At 37.3% G+C, this 18,095-nt stretch overlaps 1 protein-coding gene across 1 annotated transcript in view; it reads left to right on the forward strand.

The window, feature by feature from the left end:
* The first annotated feature begins 2,343 nt into the window (after nt 1–2,343).
* NDUFA9 (NADH:ubiquinone oxidoreductase subunit A9) overlaps nt 2,344–18,095 on the forward strand; it is an 18,145-nt gene continuing 2,393 nt past the window's right edge. The window contains exons 1-10 of the mRNA XM_042889751.1: nt 2,344–2,450; nt 6,198–6,368; nt 7,400–7,497; nt 7,690–7,781; nt 10,413–10,554; nt 11,888–11,990; nt 12,593–12,660; nt 12,819–12,895; nt 15,941–16,036; nt 17,091–17,157. Of these exons, the coding sequence (XP_042745685.1) occupies nt 2,393–2,450; nt 6,198–6,368; nt 7,400–7,497; nt 7,690–7,781; nt 10,413–10,554; nt 11,888–11,990; nt 12,593–12,660; nt 12,819–12,895; nt 15,941–16,036; nt 17,091–17,157 (972 nt within the window). The 5' untranslated portion in view covers nt 2,344–2,392. The remainder of the gene's footprint in view (nt 2,451–6,197; nt 6,369–7,399; nt 7,498–7,689; nt 7,782–10,412; nt 10,555–11,887; nt 11,991–12,592; nt 12,661–12,818; nt 12,896–15,940; nt 16,037–17,090; nt 17,158–18,095) is intronic.

Below are 18,095 nucleotides of genomic sequence, written 5' to 3' on the forward strand. Positions count from 1 at the left end.
TTTCAACTGGGGTTTTTCAGAGAAAATGAAGGTCTTTCAAAAATCTGTCTCAGTGAAAACATAAGCCTTAAAAATATAGGATGAGCTTGCAACTTTTAATTTGTGCAGCTGAAAATATTACACAGATTTCTAAAGCACAAGAATGTCCTAATTCAAATTCTTTATCTCCAGAAAACACCTCTTTTGGAGATGAACTGTAATTAAGTTTTTGAAATAAAATTGTAAGATATCTTTGTGAATGGCAACACTAGTATCCTAATTTACTAACTTTTATTTTTTTAGGAATATCAAAATGCATTTGAGAACAGCAGACATTAAATGCCACAACATCATTAGTTTTTATAAATATTGTTAGAAACCAAAATAATTATTAAGGAATGTCAAAAAAGAGAAAGGCAGCAAAAAAAAAAAAAAAAAAAAAAAGAATCTGCCAAATTCTCTTCTTCTCTGTTGGAAAAAAGTAATGGCTTAGATGTGGTGGAGGCCCCATTCCTGAAGATGTTCAACACCAGGCTGGACCAGGCTCTGAGCAACCTGCTAGAGCAATGGATCTCCATGTTCATTACAAGGGAGTTGAACTAGATCATCTATAAAAGTTCCTATCAATTCTAAGGATTTCATAATTCTTTGTAGACAATCAGCTGGCTTTAACCAGGGTCTTGTTTAGTCACTGAAGTCATATACTACAAAAAGTCCAGAATGTGCGCACTGAGATACCTATATACTTTCTGAGTTGCAGAAGGAATAGTAATGACGTGATGCTTTGCAGAGATAGCATCCATTTTGTTAAATATGACAGTGACTTTTTCTATACCAAGCATAATTCAAATACTAACTGCTTTTCATGCTATGTAAGATACCTTCAGGCCTATACTTTTATGTTCATCTTTCTTGAGAGGAACTTTCTGTTTTTGTTGATGTTGGCACGTTTGTTTTCATTTTCAATTAAAAAAAAAAAAAACAACAAACATGTAACAGTTTCAATAATTACAAAGTATAAACCAAAACATAATTAACTGAGCAGACGCTATATCATTAGTATTATTCATGAACAGACACTATATCATCAGTATTATTCAATAGCGTTGAGAACAAGTTATACTGCACAGTTTTTAATGCTCCAAATCCTGTAAAGTCTTATTCAGATAGTTAATTTTACAGTTTGCCTATTTTTTGATATTTTCCTGTTGATTTCAGTGAGCCTGACAATGAAATGCACTGTAAATGTTCACATTTGAAAGAGAATGCTACACAACATATGCTGTCTCATCCTACTGCATTTATTATTATTTCATATCACAAAAGGCCGCAACATTTCTAATCTCTAGTACTATTGCTGCAAAATGATGATTATTTTTGGTAGGAAGTCTTGGCTATACATATAGTGAAATAGAGAAAGGTTGTCAACTGCATAGCTGTTCTCTTTTCCACTGATTTTTTGACTTTTTTTAATGCTACAAAAATCACCTAAGATCAGTAGCCAGGAGGGGAATTTGAATTTTCTATTATGCTTTTAGCCATTTGACACACATTTTTTGTAGTCTCCTCTATCATTTCTGGTTCAACTTCCTACATCACTCATTTTATATTCCTAGAGTTGGGAGAAAAAGCTTACAAATTGAAACACAAAATGATTAGGAAGACTCAAAAACAGATACACTACCTGTAATTCTTTTTGTTCACTTTATTTTGAAATAACTAATTTTCAAGTTGGCTGTGTCCCTTTAAATCAGAAAAAAAGTTCAAGTTGTGATGTAACATTTCCCTTATGCCTGTGTACTGCTACAGTGCAAGCTCAACAGCAGCACTTGCCCTGGAGAAAAAGCATTGGTACCATGGGGAAGACTGCAGGGGAAATTATGCATTTTATGGCAGTGTGTGTCATCAAGTTAATTCCCAATGAAAGCTAGTCTAATGAGGCCAGGTGGTACAAGGTGTAAGTAATGAGTTGCTAAAATGTTTCCATCATCTGGTTCAGCAGTGGCCAAAGTTACTGTCATTTTGGTGTGGGGCTTGGCTCATTTCCTACTGGGCAGACATGAAGGAACAAGTCTAAGAATGCACAGAGCTTCAGTTCCTCTGGAAGATCAGAAATATTTAAGTGCGGGGCTTTCAAACACAGCTTCCCATTGTCCAGAGCTGCGAGTCCAAAAGCTGAGCCGCTCGAGCTCCCTACTCCCACTAGCGGCTCCGGTTCCGGCCGCAATCTCACGAGCCCTATTGCGGCACCGTCACACCAGCGGCGCGCGGAGAGGCCGCTGCGCTAAGCTCACATGCCCTGCCAGCCCGAGAATTCCAGCTCCTCAGAGACGAACGTTTCTGCGCACGCGCCAGTGCCGCGTTTGATCCTGTGTGTACGCCGTCTGGCGCGGGGAGTTGTGGGTGAGGCAAGATGGCGGCTGCTGTCCGGTACCCTTGGTCTTCTCGCGGCCTTTTGCTGCCAAGGACAGGTGAGTGTGACCGCCGCCCGAAAGCGGTGCTGGCTCCTAGGCCGCCTTTCCGCTCTCTCTTCTACGGCTCAGGCTGCGACAGGTTGGGGATGTCTGTCAGTTCCGCGGCGCTTTGTGGGTGCTCTGCGCGTTGCTGTGCCGACCCCAGACTGTCGACCACCGTGTTCTCGCTACGGCGGTCCCCGAGGAGGAATGAGGGAGCAAGCTAGCTTGGCTCTAGCGGGCGTTCGTCACAGGGGCGTCATGACATTATGCTTTGAAGCTAGGGTGCTAGTTGTTGGCATAGCTGTGCAATAGGTTTATTTTTTACTGGAACTGCTAGCCAATAGTTTTACTGTGTATGCCTCTGTTGTAAAAAGTAGTAGAAAGCAAAGTTAGTCGGGTGATAGAAGTTCAAGGGCTTAATGCACTTCTAATTGCAGCAGTATGTCTTCAGGAAAAATATGGTTGTAGTTTAGTATCGATATTTTAACCCAAATCAGTGTTTATAAACTGGTTGAAATAAGGATTGTAAAAATAGGCAGAAATTCTAGTGATAGATGTATTCTGGTTAGTGATGAAGGTGGAATTCTACTGTTCTGGGGAGGGATCCCTGGGCAAGATTGAGTTATGCATGATTGTAGGTCAAAAAGCTGTAAGCAGTGCTGTTTAATCTGGAAATATTCAAACAGGTTATGAAAGTTGTATGAGGATTTTAAGTTGTGTTGTCCTGCATTTTGTTTGGGCTGCACACCTCACAGAAGGCCCTTTACTAGTTGTAAATCTAGTGCGTCAGTCTAGTCCAGCTTGCTGGGTTTGAGTTTCATAGATATGCTTAAAAGTCAACCTCTTATTTTCATTTTTATTTCACTTTTTTAAGTGTTTCAGTAACTGAGCATGTGACCTTAGGTGGTGATTAATTGTTACAATTTTTATGTAATTATAGAACAAGAGAAGGTGTACACCACTAAAGAACTTAGAGTGTAAGACAAGTAGCAGGTGTGGTGTGTATGCAGGTGGGAGAAAACATGATAATGACTGGATATTTTTTGAGGAAGATAATTTTTACGAAAGCAATGACAAAGAAAACATAAAGTAGTTGGAAAATGCTTGTACTAATTTTCCAGATTGATTTTCATGTTCTTAAGTGGATTGATCTCTTGAATAATAGTGTATTGAAAAGGTGCTCACATTGGACTAAAATTTTGTTTCCTTTACATTTTACATTCTAAGGTCTGAAATGTTCTTAGTGAAGAGTAACAAAGATAGTGTTTGTAAATTTTGTAAGTAGGATATGGTTTATTACTTTTTTTTTTTTTTTTTTTTTTTACAAACTGTTGGAAAAGTGTATGTGGATCAAGTAATAAGAAGGTCAATTGTCATCAAGATTTATTTTTTACCATCTTGGCATGCTTTGCAGCATTTTGGTATAACTGGAGGAATCCAGCTGGCTGTAAAGAACTCAGTGACTTTTTTTTCCTACATGTTTGCTTCTCCTAGTAATAAGTTAAATAACAAAAAATGCTTGTTAGAACACTGCAAGAATGAAGGCAACAAGTTCATCCGGTTGCCTGCCTCTTGCACTTACGTTCAGCTGGTCTTCACTTTCTAGGCACCCATTATGTTGCAATGGGCTTAATTGTGTACAGGGTATCCTGTAGACAGTCCTGCTCACATATGCAAGTTTTATATATTTAGTTTATCTATGCTTTGTTGTTTTTGAAAAAGATTAAAAAATAAAAAAGCATGCTCCCTCCTGAAGTATTTTGAGTGTAAAAATTTGAAATTTTAAACTGATTATTTTTGCTTAGCCAGGAAAACTGCATAATGTAGTACTTTCAGAAGTTGGTGAGACAAGATTCTATGAAACTTGCTTTTTTTTTTGAAGGCACTTATACAAATGCACAACCTCCATATATTTATATAATTTGTGTCAGATAACATTGTGACAATAGCATGATAATGTCTTTAAGATGAGCACAAACTGAAACACAGGAAGCTCTATGAACAGGAGGAAAAAGTATTTAGAAAGTGACAGAGCTCTGGAACAAGCTGCCCAGACAGAATGGAGGGTCTGCTCTGGTGATACTGAAACCTGCTTGGGTGCTTTCTGAAATTTCTGAAGAGAACCTGATTTAGGGGGGGAGAGAAGAGTGGGCTAGATGATCTCTACATATCCCTTCCAACCCCTATGATTCTGTGACTACCTTCCCTGTAATTCTTGAGTAGAACACAGAGGTTTTGATGGGAAACACAGAGTGAAGATAATCTGTGAATATTGCAACGGTGAATTAGCATATGCCTTAGAATTCAGTTTGAGATGTTGTCAAGTTTAATATGAACTTACTGTATTACTTGAGAAAACCAACATGCTGTTTTGAGTCCAAATGTATATCTTTGATTACGTTGTGTTTTTTGTAGTGGGTGGCAAACTGCCTTTGTTTTGAAGTTGGAGCTGTGGTATGTTGATTCTTCTAATTTGTAGGATATGAAGAGAGGGGAGAGACAAACTTTTTAGTACAGGTGCACCTTCAAGCACTGAGGTCTTGCTGGATTCTCTAGTTTAAATCTGATAATATAAATAACTTATCTCCAAGTGTACTTTTTCTTTTTTATTTCTTAACATTGTGCTAACAGCATTCGTGCTACTAACTGGCAATATCTAGCTGTTATTGGACAAAATTAGCTCCTTCTATGTATAGGTGGATTTTTTTTTTTTAATTTCCTAATTAATATAATTCTAACATGTATTAGGAAAAATTGTCTTGTTTTTTTTCAGTGGTTCTTGCTACTTAACCTTATGTTGGGAAGATAAAATTTGTTTATCTGGAAAATGCCTTATGGGCATGATCTTTTAGAAGTTGGAAGGTCATTTACTGGTTTTCTTATTTTTCAATGATAGCTGCTATAGTCTGATTTTGTTAACAGCAGGATGTCTGTAGTGTGTTTATGTACTCTACATTTCATCTGCTCCTTTATTTTTATGATCATGAGCACGTAGTAGCATTAAACTCTTCTAATTAAAAATCTTACAAGCGGAGTTTTTTATTTTTGCTAACTTGATTGGAATGGACTCGTTTCTCTTTAAACTTTCTTGTGGAGCTTGTCAATTTCTGTTTTCTGTGGCTTTCAATTTTCCATAGCTTATGTGATTTTTTTGTTTGTTTTTTGTATGTTTGTTTGTTTTTCAACAACAAAAACAGCTTTGGGTCAATACTCTGCATTGTGGATCTGGGTCATTGCATCTGTTTATTTCCCTGTACTTCAGAGCCATGATGTAGGAGGACTGTTCTCTCCTCTAACATGAGTTTGCTTTATTTGGACTGAAGTAAAAAGTCTGGTTAACCATATCTAGAATGATTCTTAAGTGTTTCTGATAATTTCCAGATCTAGGAACATACTCAGGTGAAGCCCACCTTTATGTAGCATGTAGTTTTTATTTGCTTAACTTCTGTGTCTCACCTCATTCACCAAATACTTATGACAGCCAGTTAACTTTCAATTTCTGTTTAGGAGCCATTAGCTTTAGACTGCTTGTTCTCTGTTTTAGTTTGATCTTTTTTTTTCATCTGCATCTCCCTCAAACTTCTCTGACCTATCCAGATGTCTCTGAAATATCCTGACATGGGACATCCATCTAGCAGAGGCTAAATAAAATAGGTCAGTAATGAGGAAAAAAAAAAAAAAACCAATCCAAAACAAAAAAACTTTGGGTTGACACTGATAACTTTCAGTTTGTCTTATGTGCTGTCCCATTTTGTGTTGTAGGCCCTGGCATTTCTGCATTATCTGTGGTGCCATACGTGTTGCAGCAGCACCACCAAGTTCATCACGCGGTGATCCCTCATGGGAGAAGTGGACGATCCTCTGTTAGTGGCATTGTGGCCACTGTCTTTGGAGCTACAGGTTTTCTGGGGCGTTATGTTGTCAATCGTTTAGGTAATGTACTTCAGGAATACCAATTCATAGTTTAAGTGCTTAATCAAATGCAAGTTTTTCTTCAGGTTACAGAACAATCTAGAAGGCTGTAACACCTTGGGTCTTAAAAATGCAATAATGCAGGAATGTAATTTCTTTGTACTATTGGACTATTTGGAAGTGCCAAGATGTGGCAATTAGTGAAAACTGTTTTAACGTAGGAAATTCAGAAACATGAGGGCAGTTGTAGTCATTAAGGTCTATCGGTCTCCTGTCACCGTTTTGCAGGCTGGTTCAGCCCAGTTTCGTGACTAGTGGGGTGGGGAGGACCCAGACCTTGGGAAAGAGAGGAAAGGGTAGAGAGATGTGATCTGAGGAGAAACAAAACTAATTAACTGAAGAAGATGGGAACGCAAGATAACACTATAATACAATATAATGCAATGTAATTAGAATTGAAGTCTATAAATAATATGAGAAAGAATATCCAAAAACCGAAGGCCTTACTCTAATGCTGAAGCAAGTTGTCTAGCTAGGCTGAGCAGAAGAGAAAAGAGGAAGGTCAAGTGATCTTCAGATGGTTTTGTAACTTTCCCTCTGAGTGGAAATGGTAACAGAACAGCAAACAGTCCTCTTGGAGATGCAGTTCTGCTCTTCTGGGACGTGCCTGGAACTGGAGCGTTAACTCTTCAACTCCCGGTGCGCTACATGATGTTGTGGTGTGGAATACCAATAACCCAAAATCATAAAACCGCAACACCTTCACATACTATTTTTCCAGTATGTGAAATGCAGCTCTGAGAAGACACATACTCTGTATGTGATTCTTTTGGTTTTGGCGCTATTAGAAAATTATAGTTAAAATTTGCAGGAATTTGTTTGGAATTCTTTATAATTATCTTCTTTGAATTTAAGTTTTAGGAAGTAACTCTTCTCTCAAGATGGTTATGTTCTGCTTCAGTGGCAGGAAAAAATGCTTTGTATTTCTAATTTTATCTAATTAGGTACGTAATAGTTTCAGATAAATGATTTTTTTTTTTTTTAATGCTTAGGTCGCATTGGATCTCAAGTAATCATACCTTATCGCTGTGATCAATATGACATCATGTATCTGCGACAGATGGGTGACCTTGGGCAACTTCTCTTCTTAGTAAGTCTTCTGCTTTGGCTTCAGATCAAATATAATACCATTGCTCTACAAGATGGTCCTGTTAATCATTCTCAAACTCAGAACTCCAGCAATTGTTTAGCTTCAGAATGGAAACGGTGTGAAAGTTTTTTTTTTTATTATGCCTGTTTACACACTATCTCATCTTTTTCCCATCTGATTTTCTCCTTACAGGAGTGGGACAGTAAGGACAAAGATTCTACCCGAAGAGCCGTGGAGCACAGCAATGTGGTCATTAATCTTGTTGGAAAGGAATGGGAAACAAAGTAATAACCTTTTTTTCATTTTTTTTCCTTAGGTGAATAGATTTGCTACAGGTATTGATTTTTATTGCCACTTTTTTTTACAGTACGTGTAGTATGTAGTGACGCTGACATTATTTTTGCCATCTATGAAAAGGTGTAATTGAAATACTGTATATACAAGTTCTTCCAATTTAAATGTTTAACTAGCTTCTGCTGTTGAGAAGCAATTTTTTTCCTGTAATTTTCTAGTGTATCACTTTTGTTCCATTAACTGATAAACATACTGCTTTTCTGATGTTCCACAAGTGCCTTTCTATATCTGGCAGAGGTTTGCAGGTTTCTGTGGGCTCCTTTATCTTCTTACAAAAGTGGGCTTTCATCTTGTCACTTTGGGGTCATGATTGATTGTAGTCTACTATAGTAGGCTGTGATAAAGATTTTTCTGTTCTCTGGGAAATGTTCATTTTATTTAAAACCTTGTTAGTACAGAACTGTCAAATACAAAAACAAATTAACTATGTTATTTGCCTTTGCATATAGTTTTGCTACCATGACAGACAGTGGAATGTTGGTCTCAATTTCATAGATGTTTACAGGTCTAAAGTCGCTATTGCACTTATTTTCTCATGAATAGTCATTTGGTCATTATGTCAAGTTCTACAGTTATTTTTCCAAAAATGATGTATCTCTTAGCAAACGCTTTTTTCAGCTGTTTCTTATCTAATCAAGTGTCGTACATAACTTTTGGGAGAGCCTTTGATACTGCATTCAGACTTGTAATGTGTCATCTTTTCTGATAATCTCTTATCTCCTTATCCCACTGTTGGAGTCTGTAACAGTTTAGTTGAGAAAACTCACCCAGTGTAACTTAACTGAGGCTTTGTATATCTGACAGTGTTTTTGGGCTGCATCAAAAGAAGTGTGGACAGCAGGTCTATGGAGGTGATCCTGCTCCTCTGTGCTGATGGGGTGTCACCTGGGGTACTGCATTCAGGTGTGTTAGGCCTTAGTACAAGAGACAGATAGAAATATTGGAACACGTCCAGAAGAGGGCCAGGAAAATGATCTGAGGGGTGGAACACCTCCCCTCTGAGGACAGGCTGAGAGAGCTGTGTCTCTTCAGCTTGAAGAGAAGGCGGCTCTGGGGAGACTGGATGGCAGCCTTCTGATATTTAAAGGAAGTCTATGAGAAAGAAGGGAAGGACTCTTCAGCAAGGTCTGTTGTGATACAAGGAGGGAAAATGGTTTCAGACTAGAAGAGGGGAAATTTAGACTGGATGTAAGGAATTTTTTTTTTATGGTTAGGGTAGTGAAGCACTGGAACAGGTTGCCTAGAGAGGTGATCCCCATCCTTGGATAGATTCAAGGTCAGACCAAGCCAGGCTCTGAGCAGGCTGATCTTGCTGTAGGATGTCCCTGTTCGCTGCAGGAGTGTTAGGCTGGATGATCTTCATAGGTCCCTTTCAAACAAACGATTCCGTAATTCTGTGTTTTTAATTCATTTGTATCTTGGAGCTAATAAAACAAATAGAATGACAGCAAGTGTCTGAAAAACAAAGGCCTTACTCTAATGCTGAGACAGATGTCTTAATTGGGCTGAGCAAAAGAGAAAAGAGGGGGTACTGCCTGATGTGTGAATGGTTTTGTCTTTCCCCCTGAACAGAAAACAGAAACTGAACAATGCAGAGTCCTCTGGGGGATGTAGTATATAGTTCTTCTTCTCTTCTGAGACAGGTATCTGGAACTGGAGTGTTAACTCTTTAACTCCCAGTGTACTACATGATGTTATGATGTAGAATACTGTTAACAAAAGCCATGACAAGGTAGGAAAGCCCTATGGTGATCTGGATCTCTGGGCTGCAGCAAATTTTATGAGTTTCATCTATGAAGACCAAGTGCCAGGTCCTGCACTTTTCTCTCAACAGCCCCATGCAATCCTACAGGCTTGGGGCTGCGTGGCTGAAAACCCATGGTGGAGAAGGATCTGGGAGTGTTAGTTGGCAGCAGGGTGAACATAAGTCAGCAGTACCTCCAGGTGGCCAAGAAGGCCAATAGCATCCTGGCTTGTACCCAAAATGATGTAGGACCTGGACAGTGATAGTCTCTTTGTACGTGGCAATGGTGAGACCATTGTATTTGTTTTGTGCCCCTCACTGCAGGAAAGATGTTGAGGTCCTCAAGCACATCCAAAGAAGGGAATAAAGCTGGTGAAGTATCTAGAACACAAGTTATTTCTTAGAAAGAGCGGTGAGGTGTTGGAAGAGGGGGATGAGTCCCCATCTGTGTTGCTGTTCAAGAAGCATGTAAATGTGGCACTAAGTGGCATGGTGGTGATAGGTTAATGGTTGGACTGGATAATCTTAGTGGTCTTTTCCAACCTTAATAATCTGTGGTTCTGTAATTCATTCTGATTTAATCTTGCCAGATGGAAAAGCAGGCTAGTACTACTGCTATAGTTGAGGCTCTCTATTGTGCTTCTTTGTCTCACGTATGTACTATATGAAGAATTCCTCACAAAAGGAAACTTTCTAACAAAGTGCATAAAGATAGATTTTTGAAATATGTTCAGGTAATATGTGATGATTGCTACTGCTTAGTACAATTGGTTGTACTGATGGTTGCTCTTTAAGATTTGTCTTTGCTTTCTTTTAGAAACTTCAGTTTTGAAGATGAATTTGTAAATATTCCTAAAAGTATTGCCCAGATAACAAGAGAGGCTGGTGTGGAAACACTCATTCATATCTCTCACCTAAATGCTAGCATGAAGAGTCCTTCCAAATACCTGAGGAGTAAAGTAAGTCTAGAATTCTTTTGAATGTATTCTCAGATATCCTACTTTTGCCTTTTTTTTTTTTTTTTTTTTTTTTTTCTAAAAAGAAAGTCTCTTTGAGAGAAATCAGCATGTGAATTTACTCTGTCAGATTGGATATTCGAAAAATACTATTATTAGAAAGAGAAGTAAGGTAGTGGAACAGACTGCTGAGGGAAGTCTTGGAGTCACTGCCCCCGGAGGTTTTCAGGAAAAGGATGGATGTGGAGTTTAGGGACATGGTTTGGTGGGCGTGCTGGTGGTAGGTCAGTATTTAGTGGTCTTTTCCAACCTTTATGATTCTGTTTTCTCCTGCTGATGAATTTTTGTATTACTGTGCTCCTTGGGGCTAGAAATCCTCCTAAGTACTTGCTGTACTTCGAAGGGAAATATTTTTCAGAAATCAAACATCTATTTCATTCTTCTGTACTTGAGTATTTTTGCATCTACAACTACTATTGTTAAGGAATAGTTTTCTGATGGTTTAGAATCTGATATCAAGCCTAACATCTAAGGCTGAAATGACTTAGGGAACGCAGGTAAGTAGATGATATCATAATTAATCCAACAAAAACAGTTTAGCGTCACCATTACGGGCCCTTGTAGTAAAATCATTACCTGTTCTTGCACAAAAATGTGAAAGTTTGTTTTTGACCTCCTATTTTTTTTTCCTTATTAGGTAATATACTTTTATACTATTACTTTTTTTATATAGCTGGTGGCCTGTCGCAGTTTCAGCTATTTTTGTTTTGTTTTGTCCTGCCTGTGGGACTCTGTTGCCTATTGTAATAGAATTTTTGTTCTAAAACTGGGGTTAAATTTTTGTAGCTCCCTGTTTAATGGCTCTATAGGATGTTTAGTCCTTGTGTTCACCAATCTCAGGCAGAAATTAGATAGCTGCCACTAAATTTTTTTTCCACTCTATTTCAGCAGCGCTTTGGTGTTCTAACAATATAGTAGGGGCTGATTAAACCTTCTGTTTTTCTTTTTTTTTCAAACTCTCCTCTGACACAAACAGGAGAGCTTCTTCCTTTTTCAACTTCAATGCTTTTGTGCATCCATTCGCTAATGATATTGCATTGTAACTCAAATAGAATAAATTATCTATGTGTTTATGGGACTTTGGGAACAGTATGGGAGACTTGTTTTAGCAAAGTATCTCAAAGACGAAATTACTCAGATACCAATTGTTTTGTGCTACTATTGATGCTATGTCCCTGAATTTTATAATCAAGATGCAGTGAATTCTGAGAAGGTATATTTTTTTAATATATTCAGAGTGGGTCTAATTTATGTGGTCATTTTAATTGAATGACAGGCTGTTGGAGAGAAAGCAGTAAGGGAAGAATTTCCGGATGCTGTAATTATGAAGCCCTCTGAGATGTTTGGGAGAGAGGACCGATTTCTGAATCATTATGCAAGTATGTATTCTTGAAATAATAAAGCTCTCTTGTTTATATACCTGTCTGTAGAGAACAGAGGGAAAAAGCACTCTTCTCTTAAAAAGTGGAGGTATATTTTTATCGTAAATGTACTGTGTTTCATTAAGAAAAGATGTGTAACAGAAAAATAATAAATTTTCATCTTGTGATGAAATGGTATATCCTAAATTCTTTCCAAGTCTAAATTAAACTTTGTTGATTGGTGTTACTTACTACTACTTTTTATTTAGGTTGTCTTAAGCTAAGGTCTAGCCATTATAGCTGAAATTAACTTTTCAGTTTGGTAATGCTGGAATGTGAGGAAGTCCTGGCGTGTTTCTGGCCTGGCTCATATGGAAACTAAAGTACTGACCAGTAAGGTTACTAGGCTGTACAGAGTAGAGGCTACTTGTACTTCTCTTGCAAAGTTGAGGTACCTCTTAACCACTCTAGGGGATCAATAAACATAGCTTTCCAGTGGTTGTTATGAAAATTGAATGTGGGTAGTCATTCTATCCAAATCTTTTTTAGTGTAATGTATATTGATTATTTGCCTACTGAAAGCATTTACAGATTTCTTAAGTTGTTTTTTTCTCCATTAGACATGCGCTGGTTTGGTGGTGTGCCTCTTATTTCTTTGGGCAAAAAAACAGTGAAGCAGCCAGTATATGTAAGTTTTCCTAAAACTAGAACAATTTCATATCCTGTTTGTTTGTGTGGTTTTTTTTTTTTCCCTTTCTCTCTTCCTATAAATCACTTTTTGAAGAGGAGATTGTCAATCCACTCATGCATTCATATTTTTTGTTGGTAATTATCTATTTCTTACAGGTGGTTGATGTAGCAAAGGCAATTATTAATGCAATTAAGGATCCTGATGCTAAAGGAAAAACATATGCCTTGGCTGGGTAGGTTACTTTTCTGGTTCTAATTTAGTAGTACTAAAGTACTGTAGTACTTCTTTTTGGTGTTGTTTTTTTGACGTGCTGCACAGTACATGTAATTTCTCTATCTGTGCGCACACACCTGCAATAAATTCCACCTCCTCTTTGGGAGGAAAGATTAGTGAAGCTTTTACTGTGAGTACTATGAAAATCATACTTTAGGTCTTACTGCATTTAATGTTATGTATGTGCATTCAGCCTTTACAAATCATACCAAACAAAATAGCTTTGGTGAAAATGCTGCTAAAACTGTGTAAAATTCACCTTGAATAGTCACTGCTGAATCCCTTGGTGTATTTATGTATGAAAGTTCCATGTCAGAATCAGAACAGGTCAATAGGAATAAAGAAATATCATCTGACAAATGTTGTGGGTCCATGTTTTAATATGTAGTACTAGAATTAGTCTCCATCCAGTATATATGGTGAAAGGTGCATTAGATTCATGGATGGTGAAAAAAAACAACAGTTGCTAATAAGCCAAGTTAAAAGTTGATGCTGAACACCTTTTTTTTTTTTTTAATTGCTCAGATACATCTTCCTATGTTATACACTGAAAATACACTTGATATTGATTTTGCAAAAGGTTTATCTAAGACTTTATTGTTTTTTCCATATTCATTTTGTGGTACAGTTACAGTGGCAGCTTGTTATTCCTGTATTGCAAGGTTATTTCAAGTTCATCTTTTACTCTTATGATGTAACTTAGTTCATGACTGTAAATGTTGAAGATGTCCAAGTAGTCAGTTTAAGTGTATAGAATTTTGGTGTTCTGAAAAAGGCAGAAACTTTTCAACTTCTTTTTAGGCTGAAGAACTTCTCAAAAACTGGTAAAGAGTAGGAAGCCTATTTCTAAAAGGACTAACAGCAGTGATAAGGTTAAGTAACTTGAAGTTGCTTTTAAATCACTTGGTCATTATCAAAGAGAATAAATATGTAGGTATTAGTAAAATGTAACCAATGCAATAACACATGAAATGTGTGATACATCCTTTGAGTGACTGTTTTATTTCTTGTGGGCAAACAAATGGATCAATGCATATACAAAGCTGCCTGTCACAAAAGGAAGGAGAGACTCGTTTTTAACTTCACTAATGTCTCAGCAGAATAATTCCTATAAGAACAGGAGAGATTGAGAACTTGAGAGCTGCTCACTAAATAAAGTAATATTTGCAGCCAAGGCAGTTGACTAAACTTTGAATGTATTCTTACAGTTTCAGAGTCTCATTTTCTATCATTTTACAGAAGATGAGGAATTCAAGACCATGTCTCAAAGGCAGGAATTCAAGCAAGAGTGCCAGTCTCTCACTGCAAGGAATAGTTTCAGTCACCTACCAATGACTGAAAAAGCTTTGAATAACTAATAGCCTAACTTGAAGACTCAAATTGGTGCTGGAAAACGATAGGAACTCTACAACATAACCCTTGACTAAAGTTGCATGAGGCATTTTTCTTCCTTTTTTTTTTTTTTTTTTTTTTTTTAAGGTGTTACCAGTTTGAATTTAAAATACTGATTTTTGTAATAGAACATTTTCTCCCTACTACTCTCCTGTCTTGACCACGGCATTGTTTTTTCTTCATCTACTTGTAAAATCTTCTATCTTGGATGCTAACATTGTAGAACTTGCTGTATGCTAGTATTCTGTTTAGTGTAATGATGCTTGAGTGCAACTTTTTTCTTGGTGAAGTTGCATTGTTAATGTTTGGTATTTTGTAACAGAATAAACAGAACAGTATTTGCTTATTTTAACATTTTTTTTTAAGTCTAGCTGTATTATATACCTCTATATGGTTTTTAACTCTCAGAGTAGAAGTAAAACTGGCTTTTTATGTTATCTTTGTATGTATGTATAGAGCTATGTATGTAAGAGCTATGTATGAGAATGTTGCAATGTAGAGGGAAAAACCTGATTTCTGATGATACTCACGCAGTGTAACTCCATAATGTGAAATCTAAACAAGAAAGGAAGGGGAACTGTCAGGAGTATATGCTTCTCTAAAACTACTACACATGTGCAGGAGAGTCTCTGCTGCCTTACTTCCATTTTCAGAGGGTGAATGCATTCTTTTGGGAAATTTATCTTGCTCATATTTCATATGTGCCCCCTCTCCTGGTGATTAGCGTAGTAAAGACTGTGAGACTATTTGCCAGTTACTATCTTGAGCAAAACAGACTTAACTTGAGAAAAAGTAGTTGGTTGTCAGTTAAAGGAGATTGCAGTAGTGTGAAGTAAAGACTGCAAAGCAAACAAAAAACTGTACCACCTTTCCTTTTCCATCTTTTCCCCAAGGCTTAGCTTCACTTTCAGCTCATGTATCCTGTGTTGTACTGGAGAGTAGGAATGACAGATCAAGTCATTACATAACAATTCCTTTCTGCCATTCCTTTCGCCTCACTTTTTTTTTTTCCCTCTTCTGTCACTGTGGTCTTCTCCCCAGAGTGCAGAGGTTCCAGTGCCTGGAGCAGCTCTTGCCCCTCTCTGACCTCAGTGTTCCTTCTGCTGTTCATGACACATTTATTTTTTTTTCCCCCTCACTCCTCGTACTGCACTGTATGAATTTTCCTCAAATATGGTTTCCCAGAGTACAACCAGTTTGACTGATGGCCTCAGCTGTGACTGGATTTGGCTGTGTCTGGCATGAGGCAGCCTTTGAACTCTTCCCCCAGAAGTCATCTCTGCATCCCCCATGCTGCAAATGCCTTGGCAGGAACATCCAACACAATGATAAAACAATCTTGCAGTGTACATATTACTCTCGCACTAAAGTTTTTCTGACTTAATTCACCCATTTCAAACAGTGTAAAAATATTGAGAGTCAATTTTTTTTTTCTGCTTTTGTGATGAAAATGACAAGCTTGGCTATTAATTGAAATGGAAAGCAAGCCCTTGATTGGCTTAGGGTGACAGGGATATTTTTCTGATTTTTTTTTTTTTTTTTTTTTTTTTGTCTCATGTTGCAAATATTTAAGAATACATGATTTACCCATAATGCTTGTTTTTTCTTTCAGACCTAATAGGTACCTGCTGTATGACATGATAGAATACATCTATGCAGTTGCTTTTCGAACCTTTTTTCCGTATCCACTTCCACGTCCTCTGTATCAGTAAGTGGAACACTTCAGTCACTAAGAACTAATCAAGCAGCTTAGAAGCATAACTATCTATTATATTGCTTGTTTAGTATTAGTATTGTTAATTGCTTTTTATTGTTGTAGGATAGTGGGAACTAGCTTTGCGTAAGCGCTCATTAGTTAATTTTGAGTCTTCTGTCCAGCCACAAGCCTGCAGCTGATGAGCTAGTGGATAAAAATTTAAGTTGTAATGAACTTAACATAACTGTTTATTGCAGAGGTATTGAATGCCCTTGCTTTGGCTTAACCAAGAAATTTGTAAAAGGTCTTAAGTAGAGACAATCAGTAGCAAATTAATTGAAATTTAGTGTATCGCAGGGAAGATCTATGTATGCTACTGACATTTTTCTACAGCTGTTCAAGGTAACGCTACTGTCAGTTCCTGACTTGATTTTTCTAGTTCAGCCCTTTATATTCATTTCAGCCAGTAACGCAGGTAAATTTGTAGTGAGTTGTTGGCCTGGAAATTTGAGCAGTATGGTTGTGAGCTTGCATCTTTTCTATGGTGTGAGGAAAGTAGCCTCATTCTGAAGGCTCTATTTGCAAGTACTGAACAATTTCTGCAGCTGTATGTTTTGTCCCCTTTGGGCACTGAAGGGAGAAACTGATCTGCAGAATCCTGACTATTGAGAAATAACAAACGAGAAAGTACAGTGAAAGTCTGAGCCTGGGCTTAGTCATTAAAATGTAGTCAGACATGCTTTTGAAGAGCTATGTGAAATAGTAAATTCTGTTTCAGAAGCTCACACTCAGCTTGGTTGTGATATGTTAATGTTTTGGTACTCGTTCTACTCCATTTTAGTACAGTACTAACAAAAAAACTAAAAATGTCACCTGTATTAGAACCCTTCTACCATTCTACTAATAATTTCATAGCAAACAGTTAAAGTTTGCTGAGAATGTGCTCACTCTTTTAATTTGTAGCTTTTAAGAACAGCACACTAAGTATAAAATATTTTTACAGGTTCTTGTTTTCTTCTTTGTATCTTGGTAATAACTATACTTTTTCAACACTTTCTGATTACAGTTTAATTGCAAGATTCTTTGAGATCAGTCCATTTGAACCATGGTTAACTCGAGACAAAGTAGACCGAGTAAGTGAAGGACAACCTTCAGTTTCTTCTTGGGGAATGTTTCCTTTCGTGTTTGTAACTTTTATTTCTAGCTTTGTGTTGAAAGGATGCTCAAGTGTGTACACATCACAGATTACAGCATTTTGGTCAGTTCACTGGCTAAAATTTGATTATGCAGAATTAATTTCAGACTGAACAGTAAACAAGAATTTAAATCTTATGGAGGTGTTTTTGTGTAACCTTCATTAAAAATAATGATTGAGTCCTGCAGCACAGCTAGTGCAGCTGCTGTTCTACAATCTTACTCTTAAATTATTTGTCCAGACCCATTACAGAGCAGAGGGATACACTGGAGTGCAGTCTGGAGATTCCTCTGGTGTAGTTTTAGAATGGCTTACTGAGAGAGAGAGGGAGAGAGGGAGGCTGACTGGAATTTTTTTTTATGAAAGTATTTTTAGGATGTAGTCTTTCTGCTGTCATTAGTGGAAGAGGAATACTTAACATTCTTCACTAAATATGTTTAAGAAAGCGGTAACAACTGTTGAGAGGGTTTTATAGCAAGAAGTAACGTGGCAGAGTAGGGAAAGGGCACAGTATTCTAGGCATTAAAAATGGTAAAAGCTACATACTTTGTTGATCCTTTCCTTCGTCTTCATGATCCAACACATGCTATTTATAGGTAACTAGTCAGTTTTTCTGTATCTACATTAAAATCACTTTAGCAATTGAAGTTGAACTGCGCTGTATACAGGCAAAATTCAAGCTTGTTATTTGAATATGTAATGTTGAAACATCATGTTTTTCCCTTAGTTCTCCAAAACTCATAATTCTCAGAGTGTATGAGTGGAGGTGGACAAAAAACTTGTCAGTAGCACATTTTATCCTTACAGTACTCTATTTCTTAAATTTTGGGACAGCCATGTATCTGGGAGAACTCTATATATATATATATATATATA

Source organism: Lagopus leucura, unplaced genomic scaffold (assembly GCF_019238085.1).
Source record: "Lagopus leucura isolate 7727_CA_CO unplaced genomic scaffold, USGS_WTPT01 Super-Scaffold_100159, whole genome shotgun sequence".
Taxonomy (NCBI): Eukaryota; Metazoa; Chordata; class Aves; order Galliformes; family Phasianidae; genus Lagopus; species Lagopus leucura.